Source organism: Adiantum capillus-veneris, chromosome 22 (genome assembly GCF_014529385.1).
Source record: "Adiantum capillus-veneris isolate H3 chromosome 22, ASM1452938v2, whole genome shotgun sequence".
In the NCBI taxonomy this organism is placed as follows: Eukaryota; Viridiplantae; Streptophyta; class Polypodiopsida; order Polypodiales; family Pteridaceae; genus Adiantum; species Adiantum capillus-veneris.
Genome location: NC_140952.1, coordinates 122,033,091 through 122,056,004, shown reverse-complemented (window position 1 = coordinate 122,056,004; position 22,914 = coordinate 122,033,091). Strand labels below are relative to the sequence as shown.

General features: G+C 43.9%; 1 protein-coding gene across 9 annotated transcripts in view; it reads left to right on the top strand.

Moving 5' to 3' along the window:
- Positions 1 to 22,914, top strand: part of LOC147430133 (uncharacterized) — a 213,446-nt gene that overhangs the window by 139,672 nt on the left and 50,860 nt on the right. For all 9 annotated transcript variants that reach the window (XM_086494644.1, XM_086494643.1, XM_086494642.1 and 6 more), the window contains 8 exons: positions 2,305 to 2,568; positions 2,658 to 2,909; positions 3,069 to 3,659; positions 18,255 to 18,413; positions 18,757 to 18,987; positions 20,429 to 20,932; positions 21,475 to 21,747; positions 21,897 to 22,832. In XM_086494644.1, the coding sequence (XP_086350770.1) occupies positions 2,305 to 2,568; positions 2,658 to 2,909; positions 3,069 to 3,659; positions 18,255 to 18,413; positions 18,757 to 18,987; positions 20,429 to 20,932; positions 21,475 to 21,747; positions 21,897 to 22,832 (3,210 nt within the window). The remainder of the gene's footprint in view (positions 1 to 2,304; positions 2,569 to 2,657; positions 2,910 to 3,068; positions 3,660 to 18,254; positions 18,414 to 18,756; positions 18,988 to 20,428; positions 20,933 to 21,474; positions 21,748 to 21,896; positions 22,833 to 22,914) is intronic.

The following is a 22,914-nucleotide window of genomic DNA, read 5'->3' as shown; positions in this document are numbered from 1 at the left end:
ATCACGCTTCCTTGTTCTCATGGAGGGCTTGGGATCATTGATCCAGCACAGCAGAGCAGAGCCCTTCTAGGGAAGTTCATAGTCAGAGGACTTCTTCAAGGTGAGGAGCCCTGGAAGGAGTTCTTGTTGCAGAGGCTTCGCGCCAGGGTGCCTTAGTCAAGAGGCCCTTGGCAACCTTCGACCAGATGGATCTTTACAGAGATGCGCCGAGTTGGTTTGAGCAGGAGACTGGAGGACCGCTTTGCTGTGAGTTTGCTTCGTTCTTGAGAGCTCTTGCGGCGTGGCCTGGAGCAGCGACAACCGATGTGCAACCGATGTGCAGGTCTAGCGCGCTCTCTAGGTGACTGGCTAGAGTTCACAGATTTGTCAGAGGAGGTGCAGGGTTTCCAGCTGCAGGGCATGAGAGGGGTGCAGAGCATGTGTCTGGACATCTCAGAGTGAGTTCCAACTGAGTGGCTCACGCCTCTCGAGCCACTAGCACCCCGGTGGATGGGAGCCTTCACACGACTGGAGGTTCTCATTTAAGTCAGGGTCTTCTCAGAGACTGTCCCAGCCCTGTTCTTCGAGCTTCAGGGTGGGCGACGATTACAGCGAGTTGCAGTAGAGGCCCCACAAGTAGCAGAGTGCCTCTTTCAGAGGATCCGAGTTGTGGGCATGTGTGGGAGGACTTGCGTCATTGACCCTGACCCAGCAGCTCTTGAGACTGGACACTGGAGGCTATGGGCTTGGGAGTGTTGTCCACTGGCACGAGTACAGTGGGATCCTGGTGAGTGGCTATGGAGGGACCCCTTCTCTTCTGCAGACCACCCATGAGTCCCCTTCTTTCAGTACACTGCTCGGCTTGGATGTCATATACTTGCAGCACAGAGAGAGGCCCGCCCCGTTGCAGCACGTCATTGGCAGGAGGAGGGCCTCAGTCGAGTTCTTGGCAGCCTTTTGGCAGAGGCTGTGGGACTCCAGACAGCCGAGGCGCACCTGTGACAGTTGGTGGAGAGTCAGCGTCACTGTCTTTGGGACTGTCCCTCGGCCCAGCATGTGTGGCTACGAGTTCTTGGGTTGATGCCTCCTCTCTCCACGGCTAGACAGTACACTTGGGGGCAGCGGCTTGGTCCACTCTCACGGGCCCGGCACTTCAGTTTGAGCTATCTTCCACTAGCAGGATGATAGTGATACGGGGGGGGCGTCCTACACTCCAGCCTGCTACAGAGCTTACTCCACAGGAGTGGTGCAGTGAGAGAGAGGAGTGTTGGGAGCTCATCAGTGGCCTGACACTGTGGTTCATTTGGAGGGCCCTCTGTTTCCGCATTTTTGAGGCCCGCTCTGTGCCGCCAGCAGAGATTGTTCGTGACTTCTGGCTAGAGCTGATCCATACTCTCAGAGGACAGCTTGAGGGACTACAGAGCAGCTCCGATCGCATGCGGGAGCGCCGCGAGGCTTTCCTTCGACTCTGGCGCCCTGGGCCTTTCTATACCATTGTACAGGGTGTGCTCCGATGGCATTACCAACCACCTGTGTGGCTTTTCCCTCCTCCCATCCCCTGATTTAGCCTCATTGTATATATATTGTTCTTTCATTGGGAGAGTCTCCCCACCATGCTTGTTGTAGCCCTCTCTTGCAGAGGTGGTTGTAGCCCTATGGGCAGCTTTCATTTACTAATAGAAGGATCTTTTTCTCAAAAAAAAAAAAATTACTGATTCTTGGATTAATTGGTGAATGACTGAAATGTGTGCAAATGTACATTCCACTATGTACACCTATCATGTATGTATATAATACTATATATACACGAAATTGCCATTTCGGCCATACTTTTCCGTGAGGCCTTAGCCCAGGGTGAAAGGTTTCGGGGTGAAACGCCCACGTTTCGGGGTGAAACGATTCACTGTCATGCGGAGAGTCCCATGCACTGTGGGTTCTTGTATACCCAGTTCGAACTTTTCTAGTTACATTCCTACGAGGTGACTATGTTGAAGAAAACAACCATTGGACCTACAAGGCCAAGGTGTAAGATTTTGAGATACTGTAGCCATGCTTAGAACTGTTGAGGGCTTAGAAAGTGTATTTTGCAATGGGTAATCGAAGTTAAAGGGTAATGATTTGTAATCCATGCTTGCACTTAGATCAATTACAAGTTCAAGAAGCAAGACTGTCAGATACTCATGCCAGGTTTAATTTTCCAAGTTGAAGGTTTTCCAACCAAATTCTGTATCATCTAATTACAACAAGAAGGCCATCGAATTGCTATTATGAAGCTTCTAGCCTTCACCAAATTTTAATATTCGCAAGTTCATTGAATACTTCTAGGATTTGCTGGATAACTGGCTAGATTGTCAAGCAACTTGGCAGTACTTGGGCCCAATTTTCGGCTCCAAAGATATCATGCGACAAATGCCAGAGGAAGGGGAGAAGTTCTCCACTGTGGATCAAACCTGGAGAGAAGTGATGAAGAGAACATCTTCGAACCCGGCTTGTTTGGAAGCAGCAAATGATGTGGATAGGTTACAGAAGCTCAAGGAGGCCAATAGGCTACTTGAAGCCATCAATAAGGGCTTAGCGTCTTACCTCGAGGTGCAACATACATTGATTCTTATTCATTTTAAAGACATGAAAATTCTTACATCATTGAGCAGTTTTACTATGAAATGCTTGAATTACAGGTGAAAAGAGTAGCATTTCCAAGGTTTTTCTTTCTTTCAAATGACGAAATGCTAGAGATTCTTTCGGAGACAAAAGATCCACTGAGGGTGCAGCCACACCTGAAGAAATGCTTTGAAGGCATCAATGCTCTAAGATTCGAGAAAAACCTGGATGTGACTGCGATGGTGTCTGCGGAAGGGGAAGTCGTGGCATTGACGGACAAGTTCAATCCCAAAACAGCACAAGGAGCAGTAGAAAAGTGGCTTTTACAGGTGATACCTCATGGCTAGTCCTTTAAGGAAGGTGGGATAGAAGGATGTTCACAAAAAGGCAGATTATGATATATTTAAGTTGAAAGAACTACTGCACAGCTATTTCATCTAATCTGAATGCAAGCCAATTGACTCTCTGTGACAGTCAACTCTGCACAGGTGGAAGAAGGAATGCTGCAGTCTTTACAAGACCAATGTGCCAAGTCTGTGGTCGCCTATGCAGAGGTGGCTCGTGAGAGTTGGGTTCTTCAGTGGCCTGGACAAATTGTTCTTGTTGTAAGTGCTATATACTGGACGAAAATGCTTACAGAAAGCATCCTGGCTGGTGGAAATGGCTTGAATGATTTTGAGAAGAAGTGTACAGAACAGCTTGGGAAGATCGTTTCTTTAGTAAGAGGAAACCTTACAAAATTAAATCGTGCTACTCTCAGTGCTTTGGTTGTCATGGATGTCCATGCACGAGATGTAGTTGCTATTCTGGCAAAGGAAGCTGTCCAGAATGAGTATGATTTTTTATGGCAAAGCCAGCTTCGAATGTACTGGGAAAAAGATACTTGTTTCGTTCGTATGATGAACTGCTCTCGTGAATATGGTTATGAGTACTTGGGAAATTCAAGCAGATTGGTCATCACTCCGTTGACAGATAGGTGCTATAGAACATTGATGGGTGCTATACATTTGAACCTTGGAGGTGCGCCTGAAGGACCTGCAGGCACAGGAAAAACAGAAACCACAAAGGACCTTGCTAAGGTATGAATTGAAAAGCCATGTCTTAGGGAGAGGGTCCTAGAGACTCGCTTCTTTTTATCAATTTAATTTTGTGCAACACAGTCAGAGTGCAGACACACTCACACATTAGTATTGGTAGGGTCACTGACTATGTGGCACACAACTATAAGAAACGTCTCAGAAATGAAATGAATGGATTCTAAAATCAGAAACCAACTAGCCCCATCTCCCATGCAATAGAGTACAAAGTAATTGGAGCTGAGGGATGAGCGACATGGCCTTTGTACTGGACAAGAGTCCGTTATACAGGCGTATGTGTAGTTCTTACTCTATTGTAATGGGGTAAAATTATCATAGATAACCTCATTTCAAATGCATCGGACTTTCTTTGGAAATCAACCGTCATTCCAAGAATATGCATCTTGTCAGTTATGTGAAGTTTGTTGCCCGAAAATGCTTAATAGACTCGCTATTGTAGATATGATTTTTCATGTCTTCACATGCAAGCAGCCATGTGAATGGATTAGTAAAGTTTCATGTTTCGTTTTAAGACATTGCTATTGAAAACTTAATAGGATGTTTTCGGGATGTCCTTCCTCTTCACTGTTGAAAATTAGTCACTTTTTACGCTTAATTGGAATGTTTGTGATCTCTCTCACACCAGCTGGAGATTGAGACAGGTAGATTCAGAGGGATACCACCAGAGTCTAGGATATGTCAACTATGCGGTAGAGAGCCAGAGACAGAGCTACACTACATATTCCACTGCACTGTGTATTATGAGATACGAGGGCGCTTCCATTGCTTATTCAAGGAGGGTTTTGGACCCCTAGATAGAGTCATGAGGTATCAGGACCAGAGATGCCTTGGCTTATATCTACTTGAGCTACACCGACATAGAGACAGTCTGTTGGGGAGACATGGAGTACGACAATCGCAGAGATAGATCACAGACTTCTTTGGATCGAGGGAGGCAAGAGACCAACCACCAGCACAGGGTTGTACCCGCATTCATACCAGAGGCACCCTCATTGACAGGGCAATTGAGCTCGGGAGATCGAGACGACCACGACCGAGACACAGGAGCACACTACATCGACGGAGACTCCGGCAGAGGATCAGAGGCATTCTAGCACGACACCCAGATTGTCATTGAGGGCCTATTCTCCATTTTCACATTTCACATTTCACACTTCATTTCAGTTTTCATTTTTACTTTCAGTACTTTTTGTACTTGTACTTCAGACATTGTATTAGATTCACCACTTTGTATCTGATGGTCTCATAGGTCATTTTGGCCTTTTGAAGACGTTAATATATCATTTCATTTCTCCATTTTGAATTTATTTATTGGTGTGCAGCCTGTCTATAAGAACCTGGCAAAGCTTGTTTTTACCGTCATTGAAAGTGCATATGGTTGATGGTTTAGTTAATGCAGAGGCCCACATTGTACCTGCAACAGACTTGGTCACCCAAGTCGGAAATCTGGCACGACACATGAGAGAATCACTTAAAAAACACTTCACAACTTAATCACAATTCACTTGAGTCGACACGCCCAGCATAGTTCTATGCCTAGAGATATTGGCCTCAAAGTCTGGCGCCCCTTTCGGTATTTATTTTCATATTAATGCTTGACCAAAGTTACAAGGCCCAAGGGTCCTCTTTGCTCTCTTCCTCATCAACAAAACTGAGAAAGAGGGTGGCGCTAGGTTCATATTTAAAGGCCATGGTCTCTTGAAAGCAGTTACATCAAATGCGTTCAAACTTAAAAGCTAATAGCCCAAAAGCTACCAGCGGAAAACTCCATATGTTGTGCCACGTCAGCCGCGTATTTCACGGAAATCCGTACGTCCTGCCACGTCAGCATGTCAGCGCGGTTTTTGGGCGTCCGTACAGTTGTCCACGTCATCTGGGATATGCCACATCATCAATTTGTGACATACCCCCCTCTTGAAAGAATTGTAATCGCCCTCGATTACACTTGCAAAATGAGACATAAGCCATAAACCAGTTCAGTAGACACTGACTCTAAGTACCGAGGCACTAGATGACACAAATCCAATACTTACACAAAGACGAAAGTCACTGAACATCAAATCACATTCAAATCAAATTATACAGAATCCATCGAGATCTAGGACCATGATTCCTAGCAACGTGTTTAGCAATCGCATCTAGATCCACACCGGACCTCATTGATGTCAGATTAACTAATTCTTATTGCGATCATGTCCATAGAATCTCAAGACCAAGATGCTACAGTCATTTCGTCTTTCAAACCTGCACTCAAACAAAGTCATGTGAGAGAGTGCATCTAAAGCACATCAGTTCTTTATTCATAAATTCATACATCAGATCATTATCCCTAAAATCCAAAGGAAACTCAGTGACTTTATTCCATCTGGGTAATCTGTGACAAAGGAGCGGAGTAACTAGTCCCGTCTGCACTAGATTCAACCCTGCTGATCTGCGGGATCTCTCGGAATAGACGCAGCTAGACCAAAAGCCTCAAGGTGAAGTTCCAATATCTAAGGAGTATCTGCTAGGTCCTCCTCCATCCACTTCGCATCCGATGCCGGATAGTTCTTGAATTTCACTAGAAACCGCTGTATCACTTTACCTTTCTCTTTCCTTTCCTTGTGAGCCAGTATCTGTTCTGGAACAAGTATCTCCTCGCTCTCTTCTACTTCAGGTTTCTCCTCAGGCTCCCTGATGACTGGCACCTCTCCCTTGAAAGGTTTCAATAGACTCGCATGAAAAGCATTGGGAATCTTCCGAGTATCTAGCAACTTCAGTCTGAAGGATACATCATTTATCTTCTCTTGAATTTGGAAAGGGCCATAATATCTCATATTGAGCTTTGGAAAAAGCAGCTCCTTTCCCTTTCGTTTCCTTAGGCGTGCAAGTCGCGTCTATGTTTATCTACTGCCTTTTTATGCCATGCTTGAGACTTCTCAAGAGCACCCAATTATCTGCCTTCAACTGCAAGTTGCATCTATGTTTATCCGTCGCTGCCTTTTTATGCCATGCTTGAGACTTCTCAAGAGCCTCACGAACCTTGGCAAAAGCAGTGTCCAAATCCCTCGTGTACTGATCAACTTCAAAAATCTTTTCTTTGGTGCTTAGAAATGGAGGAACCTTCTTAGCATGTTCGATTACTTCAAATGACGTCTTCCTCGTCGATGAATGAATTGTGTTGTTGTAGGAAAATTCCACCGAGGGAAAGTACTTTTCCCATTGAGTCTTCTGGCTATTTGATGCGACAAAGTTTTGTGCTTTCATCCATCTGATCTGGGCTGGTCCCCACAGAATCTGGTACTAGTCCTACTTTCATCTTTCCTTTTCTTCCACGTTCTTCGGTTGCTCTGGAGCTCTCTGGCTCTATCTTCTGATTGTCCCTCGGGTGTCTTTTTGGGTCCTTGCTCCCCACAGTCAAAACACTTCTTCGCTTTGAGGTAATCGACTTTCTATTCCTCTGCCATTCGGAGACGAGTATCTTTCGTTTTCTGAAACTTCCCTTATCTTCTGTTGTCATTTGTTGAATTTTGTCCGGTCCGTGGTGTTGACAGTTGATCCATTGGATAAGTCAGGTTACCTAAATGCATAGCAAATCCTTGCTTAGCATGTCCCATCAGTTGCTGTATGGACTCAGACTTCTGTAGTAAGCAATAATCTCGAATTTCTTTGGGAAGTCCACAGGAAAATCACTCGATTTGCTGCTTAAAACTGATCTTTTTGAAAGAAGAGGCAAGTAGAAAGGCATCCCAAAACCTCTCGCAATATAAATTCAAGTAATCACATCACGTTCGTACTCCTGAGTGAGCCAAGAGGAAATAAAGAGTCCCTTGAACTTTACCCACTTTATCGGTGCTTCTTTTTGTAAGAGAAGAGTGGACCACCATGTCTGTGCATTTCCTTTCAAATAAGATATTGGCTTGTTGACTTTGAGTGCTCTGAGTAGCGTCCTCCAGAAAAAGCTATGTCAAATTGTTGAACAAAAGCGAGGGCCCTGTGAGCATCTCTAAAATCTGAAAAGGTATCAAATTTTACTTGTTGTCCACCCTCTTTGAATTCTTTGGTCCTCTTGTTCTTATCTTCGAGAAAGTCCTATTGATTGTAGTCCTCAAAGTCCAAACTCTCAGAAGAGAATCCTCCTCATAACTATCATTTCCAAGATCTTCGGTGGGATCTACTTTTCTTGGCCTTATTCTTGCTCTTTCCATGTCTCTGGTTCTTTTGTCGTGTCTTGCCCTTTCTGTCCTCATCATTGGAATCAGAAGAGGAAGAGTCGTTGGAACTATCAGAAGAAGATGAGGACAAACTAGGCACACTCTCGAAGCGTACATACTTCTTTTGTTTTTGTGCATTAGGAAAAGAAGACTGACAACCCAAGTAACCAGGGTAGTCGGCTCCCTTGCTGCGTCTCCTCGAATGCTTCATGGCCCCCAAAAGTTGGTTGACTCCTCTTTCAATAACATCGTCGAGTTCATCTTCAATGAACATCCGTAGAACAAGAGGTTTCTTCAGAGCTGACTTCAAGGGTGAATTGATGGTCGTATGCCATCGGGAATGCATCTCATCAATTGGGTGCCGGGTCAAAAATTTTACGTACTGGGGATCCTTAGCAAATTGGAGCATCTGCTTCGCACAAGCATCTACTTTGCACAAGTAGACTTTGGAAAAAGCATTATCCCCGCCTCAATCCCAAGGCCTCAAACACCTTCAAAGTTGGAGAGAGCTAGCGGGGAATGAGGGTAGGGAAGAGGAAGAAGAAACATTCATGTGAGAAATAAATAGTTTCTCACTTATCATCACTCTTCTTGCTAGCATACATAATAGCATAGTACTGAAGATGGCAAGCTTAAGCATTGAAGCATGGCTCTTGGTTGGATTTGCATTCCATAGCCAAGAGTGTTGGTGTAGGCTCTCAACTTCTCTACTAGCTTGGAGAAGGAGATGGAGCTCTTGCATTTTTCACTTCACACAATGAGTGTGTGTGTACAGGGGAGAGTATACCCCCCAAGCTAGCCCCCTTCTTGCTTTGGTCGACCCCCTCTTCTAGCACTACGATTGGACCTCCTCAATCTTGGCAAATCACAGGCTTAGTGCATATCAAGCAACAAGGGTAGCCTTGAGACACGTGTCAACTTGCTGTTGACGTTGCATCTCCATTCGTTCATACTCGGTAGGCTAAGGTGGCCCGTAGTCTTTGTTTGTTGTTCCATTAGAATTTTATGTGCTTTCACTCGATCCAGAATTGTCGGGTGGGTTCATCTGATTCTTGCAAGAGCCATCACCTAAATCCATGTGTGTCGCAGTAAAAGGGATCGGATTTTTCGGCGGAAGGAAAATCGGCTGAGCTCAAATACCACTGTAACAGACTTGGGTACCCCAAGTCGGAAATTTGGCACAACACACGAGAGAATCACTTACAAAACACTCACAAATCAATCACAATTGACTTGAGTCGACGCGGCCCGGCGTAGTTCCGTACCGAGGGATATTGGCCCCAAAGTCTGGCGCCCCTTTAGTTAAAAGGCTTGAGGGTCCTTTTCGCTCTATTGCTCGTCATTAAAACTGAGAAAGAGGGTATCCATGGGTTCATATTTAAAGGCCCATGGCCTCTCTAAAGTAGTTATATCAATAGCTTACAAACTTAAAAGCTAATAGCCCAAAAGCTGCCAGCAAAAAACAAAGAAAATTCTGTACGTTGTGCCACCCCAATACCCATCAGTGCATTTCACGAAAATCTATACGTCTTGCCATATCAACAGGTCAACGCGTTTTCCATGCATTCGTACAGTTGTCCACGTCAATTGGATTGCCACGTCATCAGTTTGTGATAGTATCTTTACAATAGACTTGTTGCAATTGCTCTCAAAGGATCCATCTTGCACACATGACATGATACAAGCCAAACATGCACATAAAAAAACATAGGAGATGTACATTGTCACGAGGCTATGGCAACCACTAACCTTAGTTGTTGGTTTCTTTCTCTTGATTCTTATTTAATTTTTGAGACCCTCTTTTTGAAGTTCCAAATGGCCGAACATTGTGTGGTCAGTGTGAACGTACGACGGACGAGAGTTTCACCCGCGGCAGTGAAGGCAGGTCGCCACGAGATGATCGGGCCGATCGGCACTAAATTCGGGCAATAAATGGGTGTCTAGGCTCAGTTCAAAGTCATTTAGGCCCCACGCTACACTTATAAGTTGGTGGGTACTATGAAATTAACTTAAAAGAGGCAAAGTGGACACATTGCGGCTCCAGATTAAATTGCAAGACTCAACATGAAGAGGGGGTGCCCAATTTTGATAGAGAAGGCTGATTTGGGCTATTTCTTCTTCATTGTGAACTCCAGTGTGTGTGAGTAGTGGGTGCAGGTGATCACAGCTTTAATGGAAAGCTTGCCTTCTCCCATGTCTTATGTAGCACGATGATTCCGCTCTTGTGCATCTCTCCCCGCTCGAGGGCTTTTCATATGTACACTTGCGTGGGTTCATGCACGTTTGCCGAGGCAAGAGCCTCTTGCAAAGGTATTGGATTAGCCTCTTGTGTGGGTAGAAGGGGGCGGCTGAGGTATGGTGCTAACTGCTATCAGATTGAGCTTGGGAAAGGTAAACTCATTCTCATTTTGACTTGGGATCGAAGCCGTGGATGCACGAAGTTTAGGGCAATCCTTACTGTAGTGATCCTTCATTTCAGGGCAATGTGTGACGGCATATTCCCCGCATCTGTAGCACAAAATGGGCCGATTCAATGGGCGAGTCGAAGGACGAGGTGGTCCATGCTCCTGGTGCATGGAGTTGGAGGTGGAGGCATAGAAGCTTTGAGGTGATGAGGGAGCATGGGTATGATAAAAGCTCTAAGACGGAAAATTACTTTGCATACCTTGCATAGGAGGGGCTGTCAATAAAGGTGGCATGTGGTGTGGGTGGCCACAGGGAGAAACCATGCTGGATGCCGGTGCTGGCCCTTGTTAAAGAGTAGGACCAAGACTTTACTGTATTTGCGCAATCCCTTGAGGTAGTAGCAGTCCTTGTCTTCATGTCCAGACTTTTCATAGAAGTGGCGGTAAACCCGAAGGGGGCATTCATGTGGAGGGTGCCCTGGAGAGCGGCAAGAGCTACACCAAACCATAGCCTTAGTCTCCTACTGAGACTTGAGCTCTTCTAGCTCGCGCTTGATCTGTTACAATGCCTCGTGATGTGGAAGCTTCTCCTGTCTAAGAGAGGACCTCTCTTGTTGAAGAGCTCGATGTAACTTTAGCGCTTCCAGTTCCCTGCGTGAAGAAGTTAACGGATCAAAAGGACTTTCCGAAAATAATGAGGGGATCTCTACCTGAGGGGAGTTGATGAACAGCTTCTTAGCTCCCTCTATCCTAGTAGCAGTCGCGACAAACTCCTCTAGAGTGGCGTCAGGTCAGAGACTCCCTCGGAGTTTTTGTTGGGAAGTTTTGGGAAGAGCCTTCTCCACCCACTTCTTAACCATAAATTCACCCAAGGTTGCTGAGGAAGCTTGGCCACCAGAGACTTTGTTCTGGTCATGAGCTTTGCAAAAGTCTCATTTGACTAGAGCATCAGGTTTGCCAACTTATCGAGGACCTTCTCCTGGAAGTCCCCTGGTCTGAAAGCTTCACAAAACTGTTGTCGTAAAGTGGCCCAAGTTACAAAGTGATTCTCTGCAAACTGACTGTACCACTTGTCTGCTAAACCATCCAAGGTTGATGGAAACAGCAACAAATAAACATCTTCTCTATTAAGACCACGACCTCTACAGAGAGATACAAACCTCCTTGCATGGTCGTCGGCATCTTCTGAGGAGAGTCCATTGAAAGTAGGAAACTTGATGTTTACCTTGGCCAAAACATTGGTCAATGCCTCCATGACCTCTTGCTCAGGAGCTTGTTGCTCAAATAGCTTGCTGTAACAAAATGAGAGAGAGCTTTACTGGGGAGGGTGACCTAGAAGATGTAGAACCGGATGGAGGAATGGATGATGCCGTATGTGGAGGTATGGGTGATGAGGTTGGTGGACTTCTACTAGGTACCAAGGGTTGATGCCTTCTGTGGTAGTGCTTCAGAGGACTCAATAGTGCGCTTTGACGCTCTAATGACCGCCTTGTATGTGTCATGCAGTAACCACAAACCCAACCAAGCTTTGGGCAAGAAGACTTTCAACTGATGAATAGAGGTCTAGACTCTACTAGACCAGGGCGAGTGACTAGACCACCTGGCTGGACCAGGGATGAGGAAGGACTAGACCAGGATGGAGCAGGTTGGACCAGGGCGAGAGAGGACCAGACCAGCAGGGCGAGAGACTAGGTCAGCTAGACTAAGCTGTCTAGGGTAAAACTGGACCAGACAAGGAGGCTGCACTGTGCAAGGTGAAGTAGGCGAGGCTAGGTAAACCCAGCTAGCTCCTCAATTTGTAACTCAACAAAGAGTGAGACTTTAGTTGAGGTCCCAATGGCGTGCCAAAAATGAGAGCACCTGTAGCATGGATAGTGTGTCGTGCTCTCTACAGTGGGTGCTCCTCAGTGCAATGTGCGTGACATCTCACTCAAAACAGAATGAAAACACAGGAAACAATAGATAACAGCTAATCAACACAGAGACACAACAGCAGACCAGAACATATGGACTCGACTATCTCAAAGAACCGATACAGACTCTAGCATGGCAGCACACTCAGCTCCAGCCCAGAACTCACGGGTACAATGGGGGTGTCGAGGCTTAGATGTGCAGGGATGGTGCAGACGTGGTGTGTGTACAAACTTGCTGCTCTAGACCACGACGTTGGACCATATATGAAGAAGATGATAAACATGACCCAACAGCTGCTACTCACATGTCCCACCATAAAGAGCCACCAACGGCTCATAAATGTCAGCCATCTAAGTCTATCTCCAAACTGAGGGTGGTGACCTGCCACCTGGCCACGATGTCCACTAGACCACCATCCGTATCCCTGCCACATGTCACTGCCCAGTCCAGAGAGTCCGTCCAGTGTGTACCAAACCAGACCAGCTGTACTAACTGTGTGTCCTGTGAAAGTGACACTGTAGCCTGCTGCAGCCTACAAGTTGTTGTCTTGAAGGTAAGGAAAGTCCCAGAATTTCATTATTCATTGCCAACTGAGATAGATGCATTAATATGGAGTGCGTAGCAATGGCAAAAAGTAAAGGGATGAGAGGACAACCTTGCCTAACGGAACGAGTTAATGATATGCTCTCAGTAACACCATCATTCATCATGACACGAGAGGTGAAACCTGCATTGATGGTGTGTATAGTTTCCAACATACACTGATCAAAGGCTTTCTCTAAATCCAAGACGACCTATTGATTAGTAGCTTTAGCATATTCAATGCCTAGCTGAGCATTAAGAATACTATGCAAAATATTTTGCCCTTATATAAATCCATATTGCGTTGGGTGAATGACAAAGTCTGATGCAAATGATTAGCGATGGCTTTCATGAAGATCTTATAGATTCATTGGCAGGAGGAGGGTCTCACGGTTGAGTTCTTGGCAGCTTTTTGGGGGAGGTTGTGGGACTTCAGACAGCCGCGGCGACTCACTTTGTTCCAGTGGCTGGTTGCACATCGAGCTACAGCAGTTGGGAGCTGGCTTGTACATAGTGGTCTCTCAGCAGCATGCACAGCTTGTGACCATCTTGTGGAGAGTCAGCACCCCTGTCTTGGGACTGTCCTTTGGCACAGCAAGTTTGGCTTTGTATTCTTTGGCTGATGCCAGCTCGGCAGTACACTTGGGGGGCAGTTGCTTGGTCCACTCTCACGGGCCCGGCACTTCAATTTGAGGTATCCTCCACCAGTAGGATGATAGTGATGTAGGGGGGTCGACCTACACTCCAGCCTACTACAGAGCTTACTCCACAGGAGTGGTGCAGTGAGAAAGAGGAGTGTTGGGAGCTCATCTACGGCCTGACACTCTGGTTCATCTGGCAGGCCCGCTGCTTCCGCATCTTCGAGGCTTGCCCTGTACCACCAGTAGAGACTGTTCGGGATCTTTTGCTAGAGCTGATCCATACTCTCAGAGGACAGTTCGAGAGACTTCAGGGTAGCTCCAACCGCATGCGGGAGCATAGAGAGGCTTTCCTTCGACTCTGGCACCCTAGGCCTTTCTTCACCATGGTCCAGGGTGTGCTCAGATGGCACTACCGTCCCCCTATGTGGCTTTTCCCTCCTCCCATCTCTTGATTTAGCCTCATTGTACATATGTTGTTTTTTCATTGGGAGAGTCTCCCCCTCATGATTGTTGTAGCCCTCTCTTGTAGAGGTGGTTGTAGCCCTATGGGCAGTTTCATTAACTAATAGAAGGATCTTTTCTTGAAAAAAAAAAGATCTTATAGATTCCTCTCATTAAGGAAATAGGTCGCCATTGTTTAAAGTTACATGGGGAAGGGACCTTCAATATCAACTTAATAAGCCCAATCTTCCAAGAATTGGGCATGGTGCAAGAACCCCAAACATGGTAAAAAAGGATTGTAAAGTGGCTGCTTCAAAGCATCTGCATACTGAGAAAATAATTTATTGGTAAGTCCATCCCATCCTTGGCTTTTGTTTTTGAGCAAGTGAAGCAAAACATCCTCAACCTTATCCTTGATAATGTCGACCTCAAGATCAGCCATATTGGGTGAGACATTGCACTCACCAAGTCAAACGTTAAGTTTCTAGCTACCCTTGAGTGAGCATTTACATTCTCTCAGGGACCCAACAAGGAAGCAAAGAAGGGATGGCACATAAAAATCAAGGTGGACGGATCCACAACTATGTCTCCTGCATCATTGTGCAGCATGACAATGTTTTCACAAGCATGCATGGTATACAAACCGCAATAGAAATGATGCGTCTATGAATTATCATCCAAAAATGACTCGGCGATAGCTGGCATTCTAGCTTTTTGATAGCAAATCATACGCAAATCAGCAATGTGTTTGGCTATGAATTCTGCAGCTGAAAGCAACGTTTTATTATTGGTATCTACAGCAAGGTGGACACGAGTAGCATCCAACAGAGCCTCTTATAGCATCAGTTGTTGACGGTGCACATATGCATTATGAAAACCATATTTCCATGCCACTTTTGCACATTGGCAACAAAGACATCTCAAGTGTGAAGATCAAAAGAGGGCAATACGACAATAAAGTTGGCAATGAATTGAGGCAGATAATCTCACAACACGGAGTGCTTCAGAAGGGAGCTATTCAACTCTAGTGGAGCGTTTTCCAACAAGGTTTTAGCGATCTCCACAAGCTGCTCCAACATTTGAAAAAGCATGCGCAAGTGGTCTGAAAGAACATGTTGGTGTTCCACAGTCATTGTCAAAACCTCTGTTAGAAACCATTGTCATGCAAAACATACAATCTATCCAATCGACTCCATGTAGTTGAATATTGGGCGAATTGGAATGTGTAACATGGTTCATCAAGATATAACCAAGACCATAGCTCTTGCTTATGCACAAAGCACTGCAATGTTGACCACACCTTATGCTCACTTATGTCCATCAATGCATGTGGTGAAGATTGAGTGCATACATTGAAGTCCCCCATAACAATCTTTGGCCTTCCCAAGACCAATATATCAGCGAGAGAAGCCCATCCTCTCGATACTCAATTTCCAAGATAATGTAATGTCCATTTGTATCATTTTGCACTAATAGGGGTTGCAAAGAGGACTTAACTATTTCTTCTTCTCATTGGCTCTCTCTCTTTAAAAAACAGCTTTTACCATCCCTGTCTATGTGGTGGGGGGGACTAGCATACCCCCAAGAGCCGCTTGTGTGTCTCATGCCGAGGGTCTATAGTCGAAGGTCGGTGATCACACAAGATAGCTCACCAATCATTCCATGGTCCTATTTATTGAACTTCATAACTTCTCGAACCGAACGGCATGGTTCACGCTAGCAAGCAGACATTTGCTCAAGCCCCCATCCTGATGTCTAGGGACGTAGCACTTGCCAGCAATGTAAATTGGGTAGTCACTATGGGAAGATTTGGACTGTCATCAGAAATAGCCTACCACCCGTGTATGCCTACTCCACCTTTGTTTGCTGGAACCATCTTCAAGATTGACAAATTGTTTGCATCTCATAGAAAATGCGGCACATAAGTGTGCCATAAGCTGATTTGACATGGGCATGGACAAAAGTCTTGAATGGTGGAAAAAATGAATTTGAGACATTTGAAACGTCAGCTTCCACACTATTCTCGAGTTGGAGCTCTTCCAAGAGCTTTAGTATTTTCTAAAAGGCATACTTCCAATGACGCATGTCGTCCTTGTAGATTAAAAGTGAAAACCTCTCACATCTACCAAAGGGATTGTATGTTCTCTCTCCCATGCAAGTACAAGTTATTCGCTATTTCCCTTTGACTGCAAGAACTGCTATCATAGTTGGATTCGGACCTGTATGGTTTAAAATTCCAGACGTATGAAATGAAGAATATCATACCCGTATGATATGTTAAGACATACTTGACCAAAATTTCTCAAAAAAAGAGGGCTAATAAAATCAAACCCCCAAGTTCTAGTGATTTGACGTGGCCTTATACATAACAAGCCGCAGTTTTGGGGCCTACACATGTACGATTTCTGATTTCAAAGTTTGAACTGCTGATCATGTTTGTTTCTGTGGTTCTCACGTTCTTGATCTTGTGTGTTTTGATCTATTATCAACGGAGGCTTTTAGTCTCTTGTGTGAATATTCTACTTTCAACTTTGAAGCTCTTGAGTCTCAACTTTTAGGCTTTGAAGTTCGGCACTTCTATTTCAATCTTCATTGATGTTGATACTTAAAATTGCTTCGAGTAAATCTGAAATTACAGATTTACTCTTTGTATTTCTTAGTATAATTAGGGTCACGTATGTTTCAACTCCAAGGCTTGAACCGTACTTCAACCATGCTTCCATTCCCGTTTGGTATTGATGTATGGTTTGCGTATGGAAAAACTATGGCTGCTATGAATCGGCTCTGCCTTATGCTTGCCTACTGGAAGATAGCTACATGGTCTCTATGTGCTAATTGAGCATTATCCAACCCATTATAATGGCATGTATACTATTCTTTTCACCTCTGCTCTTATACAAAATGATTGATTTATGTATCCTCATCTCAAGTGCATTTCAACTTGCTTGAAAATTCAGACATCTTGCCAAGAGGGTGCATCTCTAATCTGTGGGAAGATTTGCACCCAATGAATGCATGCGAATAGATATCCTCGAAAGTCAGTATGATTTCTTTGCAGAGGTGTATAGGTTGTTTAAGCATTACAAGCTCTAGTGGAAAATGATCAGAAAGCGCATACTGATGATAAAATATAAGCTCCAAAACTTACAACATCATGCATGACATACATTCAATCGAGCGGCTCTAAGTTTCAAGATGCTGTGCATAACAGAAAATGTGACCCTAATCAAGAGGATACAACCATGACCATAGTTTCTGTTCAAGAACCATTAATGAAAATGCATTCCAATCATCATTTTCAGGTGTGTCCATAAGAGCATGTCTAGACGGACAGAAAAAAGAACACAGAAAGTTATTTTAACATCCTATGGAGGCCGAACGTGGCCTAAAGGACAGATCGTGTACATGTCAATACATTCCACTCTGGGAATGCCATAAATGGCATATAAAAAGGGAATAAAAAGCTACTTCATAAAAAGATGCTCTCCGTAAGGATGACTTTTGTTTGTCCCTGAAATGAAATGAATGAAATGTTTATTAACGTCTACAAAAGGCCTAAAAGACCTATGAGCATCACATCCTCATCAAGTGTGTCCAAGTGTCTAATACAAAAATAAAGTACTAAAGTAAAGGCTGAACATCTGAAAAGGAGGGGGGTGAGTGGCTGGCATAGGAGCAGCCTGCTGAGCTCCAAGCAGCTGGTGTAGGGGTGTCCTCTTGGGCCTGGTTCTGTCCTTTGTCATCCCATGAACTCTCTCATGGGTCTCTGTATGTAGCATGAAATCAATCTCCTGCTCTGTGAAGAACCTCGTAGGAGTCGCTCTGTATCTCTCAATGATAGCCTAAATACGCTGGTGGTATATGGAGCGGCGGCGTGACCTTCGGGTTATCTTTGAGACTTTCTGGTTTCTTTCTGAGTTCAATTTGAGACTTTCTGGTATCTTTGTGACCAAGATGCCCAGGATGTCTTTTTTCCCCAAGCTTAACCTTTACCAGGATGCCTCTTTTTCTATCCAAGATCAAAGGCTGGTCTCAGTAAAAAGTGCATCCTTAATGAGGAAGGAGCAAAGGCTGATGCTATGGAGGAGGATGGTTTCCAGCACGAAGTGCTGTTGTGGTCTAATTTTTAGTCTCCTAGATGTAATGTTGTACATGCATATCATTGAAGTCTCTTAGTGCCAATTTATGTGAGGATCTTTGATGAAGAAAATGAGATCTTTAGGTGGCATAAACAAGAAAATCAGATCAAAGTGGTGCCATAAATAAGTCAGCAGAGAACTTTTGCGCACTTCGCTGTTCGGTAGCTTTTATGGCTACAGAGAAATCAAGATACATAATAATAATTGTATGATTTTAGCATTTGTAGGTACTAATTTAGTTATCTTGATGTTCAAAGGACAGGCACTTGCCCGCCAGTGTGTCGTCTTCAACTGCAGCGATAGTTTAGATTATCTTGCAATGGCGAAATTTTTCAAAGGTCTCGCTGCTTCAGGTGCCTGGTCCTGCTTTGACGAGTTCAACCGTATTGATTTGGAAGTTCTTTCTGTCATTGCACAACAGGTACTACCTTCCTTGACACCCTCATATGGTCCCAAAAGCGAGATAAACAAGCCATTTACACTGTCATCTTTGTTTCGAGTAGTTAACAGACTTTGTGTTTCTTGACATAACTCTGCCTCTGTGGCCACGAATGGCCAAATATACTTTCTGAAAAACCTTGTTTTTTCTCGAAAAATTCCAGTTTCTTTAGCTGTTCAGTTCACTGCCAAACAGTCAATTGTGTCTTTTACCTTGAATGGAGGACTGGAAGGGTTAAATTTTCATTTTTATTTGTGGTGCATGGTATATGTCTTGGTTGATTTTCTGACCTTCTTTTAGATTATATATTTTGTGAACCTTACAGGTGCTAGAAATTCAGCTTGCAATACAGAACAAACTTAAAACATTTGTGTTTGAAGGCACTGAGCTGATATTGAAGCCTACCTGTAATGTCTTCATAACAATGAATCCTGGCTATGCTGGGCGTAGTGAGCTTCCTGACAATTTAAAGGCGTTGTTCCGAACAGTTGCTATGATGGTACCTGATTATGCAATGATCAGTGAAATTATTTTGTACAGTAGTGGGTACCTGCAGGTAAAAGTCAATTTCATTCAGCAGCTTTGTCCATAGAAGGTTAAAATGGTGTTTCATTCTTTTTGTAGGGAAATAATTTTGCACTTGAAATCTCACTCCTGCTGCAAATACATAGCTAGCCACACGAAAGATCTTACTGTAATGAGAACAAGAACTGAACTGAAACAGATGAACACAGTAGACTCAAAGCAAAGCTGAACTGATATACTCTCAGCTACAGTGACTGGCTGGCAGCACCTCAGCTCCAGACCAAGGACTCTCAGGATATAATGGGGGTGTAGAGGCTCAACTATGCAAGGAGAGTGTTGTGAGACTATGACACAAGACTGCTAGATTACACAACTCAATGATAGACCAGAGACTGATAACCCAACTAATATCCCTAGAATGATATACACAATCACAATATATCTCATGTGATAAGTAGCTCTAGTACACCTTGTAGGCTGTGGCCGCATGTTAGACTAGGAAGGCACTAGTTCATGCTGATGGCCTAGCTATCACTCATCCACCTCCTGCCACTTTGGTCCATCAAAATCCCCATCTACTAACACTCCACTAAAGAGCCTACCAGCATTATAGCTGGGAAACAGTTGGCCAATGGTTTTGTTAGAGAAGACCACTCGCTATGTTCTACCAAAAGAACCAGCAAAACTGCTTCTCTTCTACGCGCTTAGACCAGACACTAGGAGATAGAGTGAGCCTTCTCATTGTCTCAAATCCTGTCGATATGTCGCAGGGACTCTTCACTCCCTACCCACCAATGCGTGCCATACTGCACCCCAAAATTGGTACTGGATAAAGCTAGCTAGTTCTTTGCATATCATGATTGAATTCCCCTATGCATATAGTTCCACATCCATTAGAGTTAGACCTCCATGCCCCTCACCCCTCATATACATGTACACACACCCCCATGTCAGTCTATTTTATTTTGTAGCAAGTTTATTTTCCACACTTTTGTCCTTTTTTCAAAAGAACACACACATGTACATCAGTTTGTCTCATTGACCAACTTGCCTCTAGAAGACGTTAATAAAGTTTTCTTTCTTTCTTTCTTTTTGTAACGTGATGCATTACCATGCTGTCTTAGCACATTATTTTAGCTCAATTTCAAATCATGTGTGTTCATAAGAATTGTCAGCAAGTTTTTCCAAGTTTCGTGTAATTAGAAACAGGGTGTGAGCATCAACTGGCTGCATTATGCTTGAGCACTAGTAAGGAAACTGTCTGCAATGAGACTACCCCTCACTACACCAAATGCACTGCTACTCTGCCTCTTGTTTCACAATATGATTCTACATCTGTATTGAGATCTTTGAACTTCATGTATTCTTGGAGCACATCTTTGTTGCAAGCTTTACGGTTGATGTGCATTGAAGTTGTTTCTTAAAATGGTTTGTTTTTATTTTTCAATTCCAAAGTCTCTGATGCTTTTCAGGCACGAGATTGTGCAAGAAAGATTGTGGCTACTTACCAGCTTTGTAGTGAGCAGCTCTCTAGCCAAGATCATTATGATTATGGTATGAGAGCAGTGATGGCAGTTCTCAGGGCAGCATCAAATTTGAAACAACGTTACCCTGACCAAGATGAATATGTGCTAATGTTAAGATCTATTATTGATGTGAATCTTTGCAAGTTTCTATCCCAAGATGTTCCATTATTCAACGGAATCGTGTCAGATTTGTTCCCTGGAGTAGTTCTTCCAGAGCCTGATTACACAAACTTGAACAAAGCCATTAAAGATAACTGCCAGGAGCTGAATCTGCAAGCAACACCGTACTTCATGACAAAAATAGTTCAGCTGTATGAGATGATCATCGTGCGTCATGGGCTTATGTTGGTTGGACAGCCATTTTCTGGTAAAACCTCTGCTATAAGAATTCTTCAACGCGCACTTTCTGACCTTGCAGAAGCAGGACTTAATGAAGAAAGAACTGTTCAGGTATTACCAACCTGATTAGAGGATTAGTTATATGCTTAGAATGAAAAGTTTAGTTCTGAAGGAGCTGGAAAATGAAAGGTTTTCTTTTGAGCATTGATGTACAGAGTACCACACTTGTACAAATTTTATGTTTGTACGTGATTTTCAGCGAGGAGATTGTCATTTTCAACTAGCTTGAGATGTGATAATTTCTGAAAGAGACATGCATTTTTGTAGCTATGGAAAATCTACCTCTTGTAGGGATTAGTGATGATCTAACACTTTGCATAAGCATTGAGATCTAATGTCAAAAAGTAGACTACTACAATTTCCACAATACTATTAAGCTTCATGTAGGGGTAGTTTTCTATGAACCTCAGGTTCGAGATTTGAAATTAATGTGCAACTTAGTGTGTGTGTTTTTATTAACCAACACAAATTTTGTCTTGATTTTAAGATGAGCAGTGCAAATTGTTTTCTGGTTGTTTTTATTTTTCTTTCTTAATAACACAGATTATATGATGTAATAATGCAAAGTAACTGATCAAAGACTCTGTTATCAGGTGGCAACTGTCAACCCAAAGTCTGTTACCATGGGCCAGTTGTATGGGCAAGCAGATCCCATGACACAAGAATGGGTTGATGGGGTTTTGGCTGTGAGGTTTAGAGAACAGGCATCTGATCCTTCCAACGACCGAAAATGGCTTGTCTTGGATGGTCCGGTGGATGCTATATGGATTGAGAACATGAACACTGTCTTGGATGACAATAAAAAGCTTTGTCTTCCAAATAGTGAGATCATCCAGATGTCATCATCAATGAACATGATTTTTGAGGTACCAACAAACTATGCTACATGCCTCGCCGATGTCTGCTCATACAATACTCTCAATATTAGGCACCTTCTGAACTCTAAATTTGTCTGCAAAAGCCACTTCTATTATAATCACATTGTGATTGTTTGAATCAATGTTTTCTGGTGCAGGTTGGTGATCTTGCAGTAGCCTCCCCAGCAACAGTAAGTCGGTGTGGTATGGTATATTTGGAGCCACACCAGCTGGGATGGCATCCGTTGATGCTTTCATGGTTGGAGACCCTTCCCACCAGCATCCACGGGCAAACAAAATCTCACCTCAGGGGTTTGTTCGAGTGGCTGGTTCCTCCCAGCCTTAAATTTGTCCGGAAAAATATCAAAGAAGTCTCCCAGACAGCAGATACAAATCTTGTGGTTGGATTAATGAGGCTTTTCTATTCTTTGATTAATGAGTTCAAAAACGATGAAACAGCCAAAACTATGGGAAAAGAGAAGAGGAAAATATGGATTGATTCTATATTTGTATTCTCCTTGATCTGGTCCATAGGTTGCACCGGTGAGGATGATGGACGCAAGGCGTTTGAAGCTTTTTTCAGGAAGCTTGCAACTGGTCATACACCTGAAGGTTATGAGGGCTATATCATGACTACTACTGAGACTTTATTAATAGAACTTATGCCCAGTGATGAGGGGGCGACAATCTATGACTATGTATTTGACAAAGGGTTGTCTAAATGGACCCTCTGGACGGAAATGATTATCCCTTTAGAGATACCAGAGAGTGCTAACTTTAGTGAGATTATAGTTCCCACAAAAGACACCATGAGGTACATGTATCTACTGAATCAGTGCATTGAAGCAGCTATTCCTATGCTTTATGTGGGGTCTACTGGGACGGGGAAGACCATATATATCAATCAGCATCTTGATCAAGGTCTCTCGAAAGAAGTATTTATGTCTGTGTTGGTGTGCTTCTCTGCTCGAACGTCGGCAAACATGACCCAAAATCAAATTGATGGCCAGCTTGATAGGAGGAGAAGAGGAGTTTATGGACCACCTCTAGGGAAACGGCTCATCATTTTTGTCGATGATCTTAACATGCCTCAGGTAAGCTTGCAGTTGTTCTACAGTAGTTGGAAAAAAAATTCTTGTCCCAGATTGTTTTCCTAGCAGGTTTCCTACAAGAATG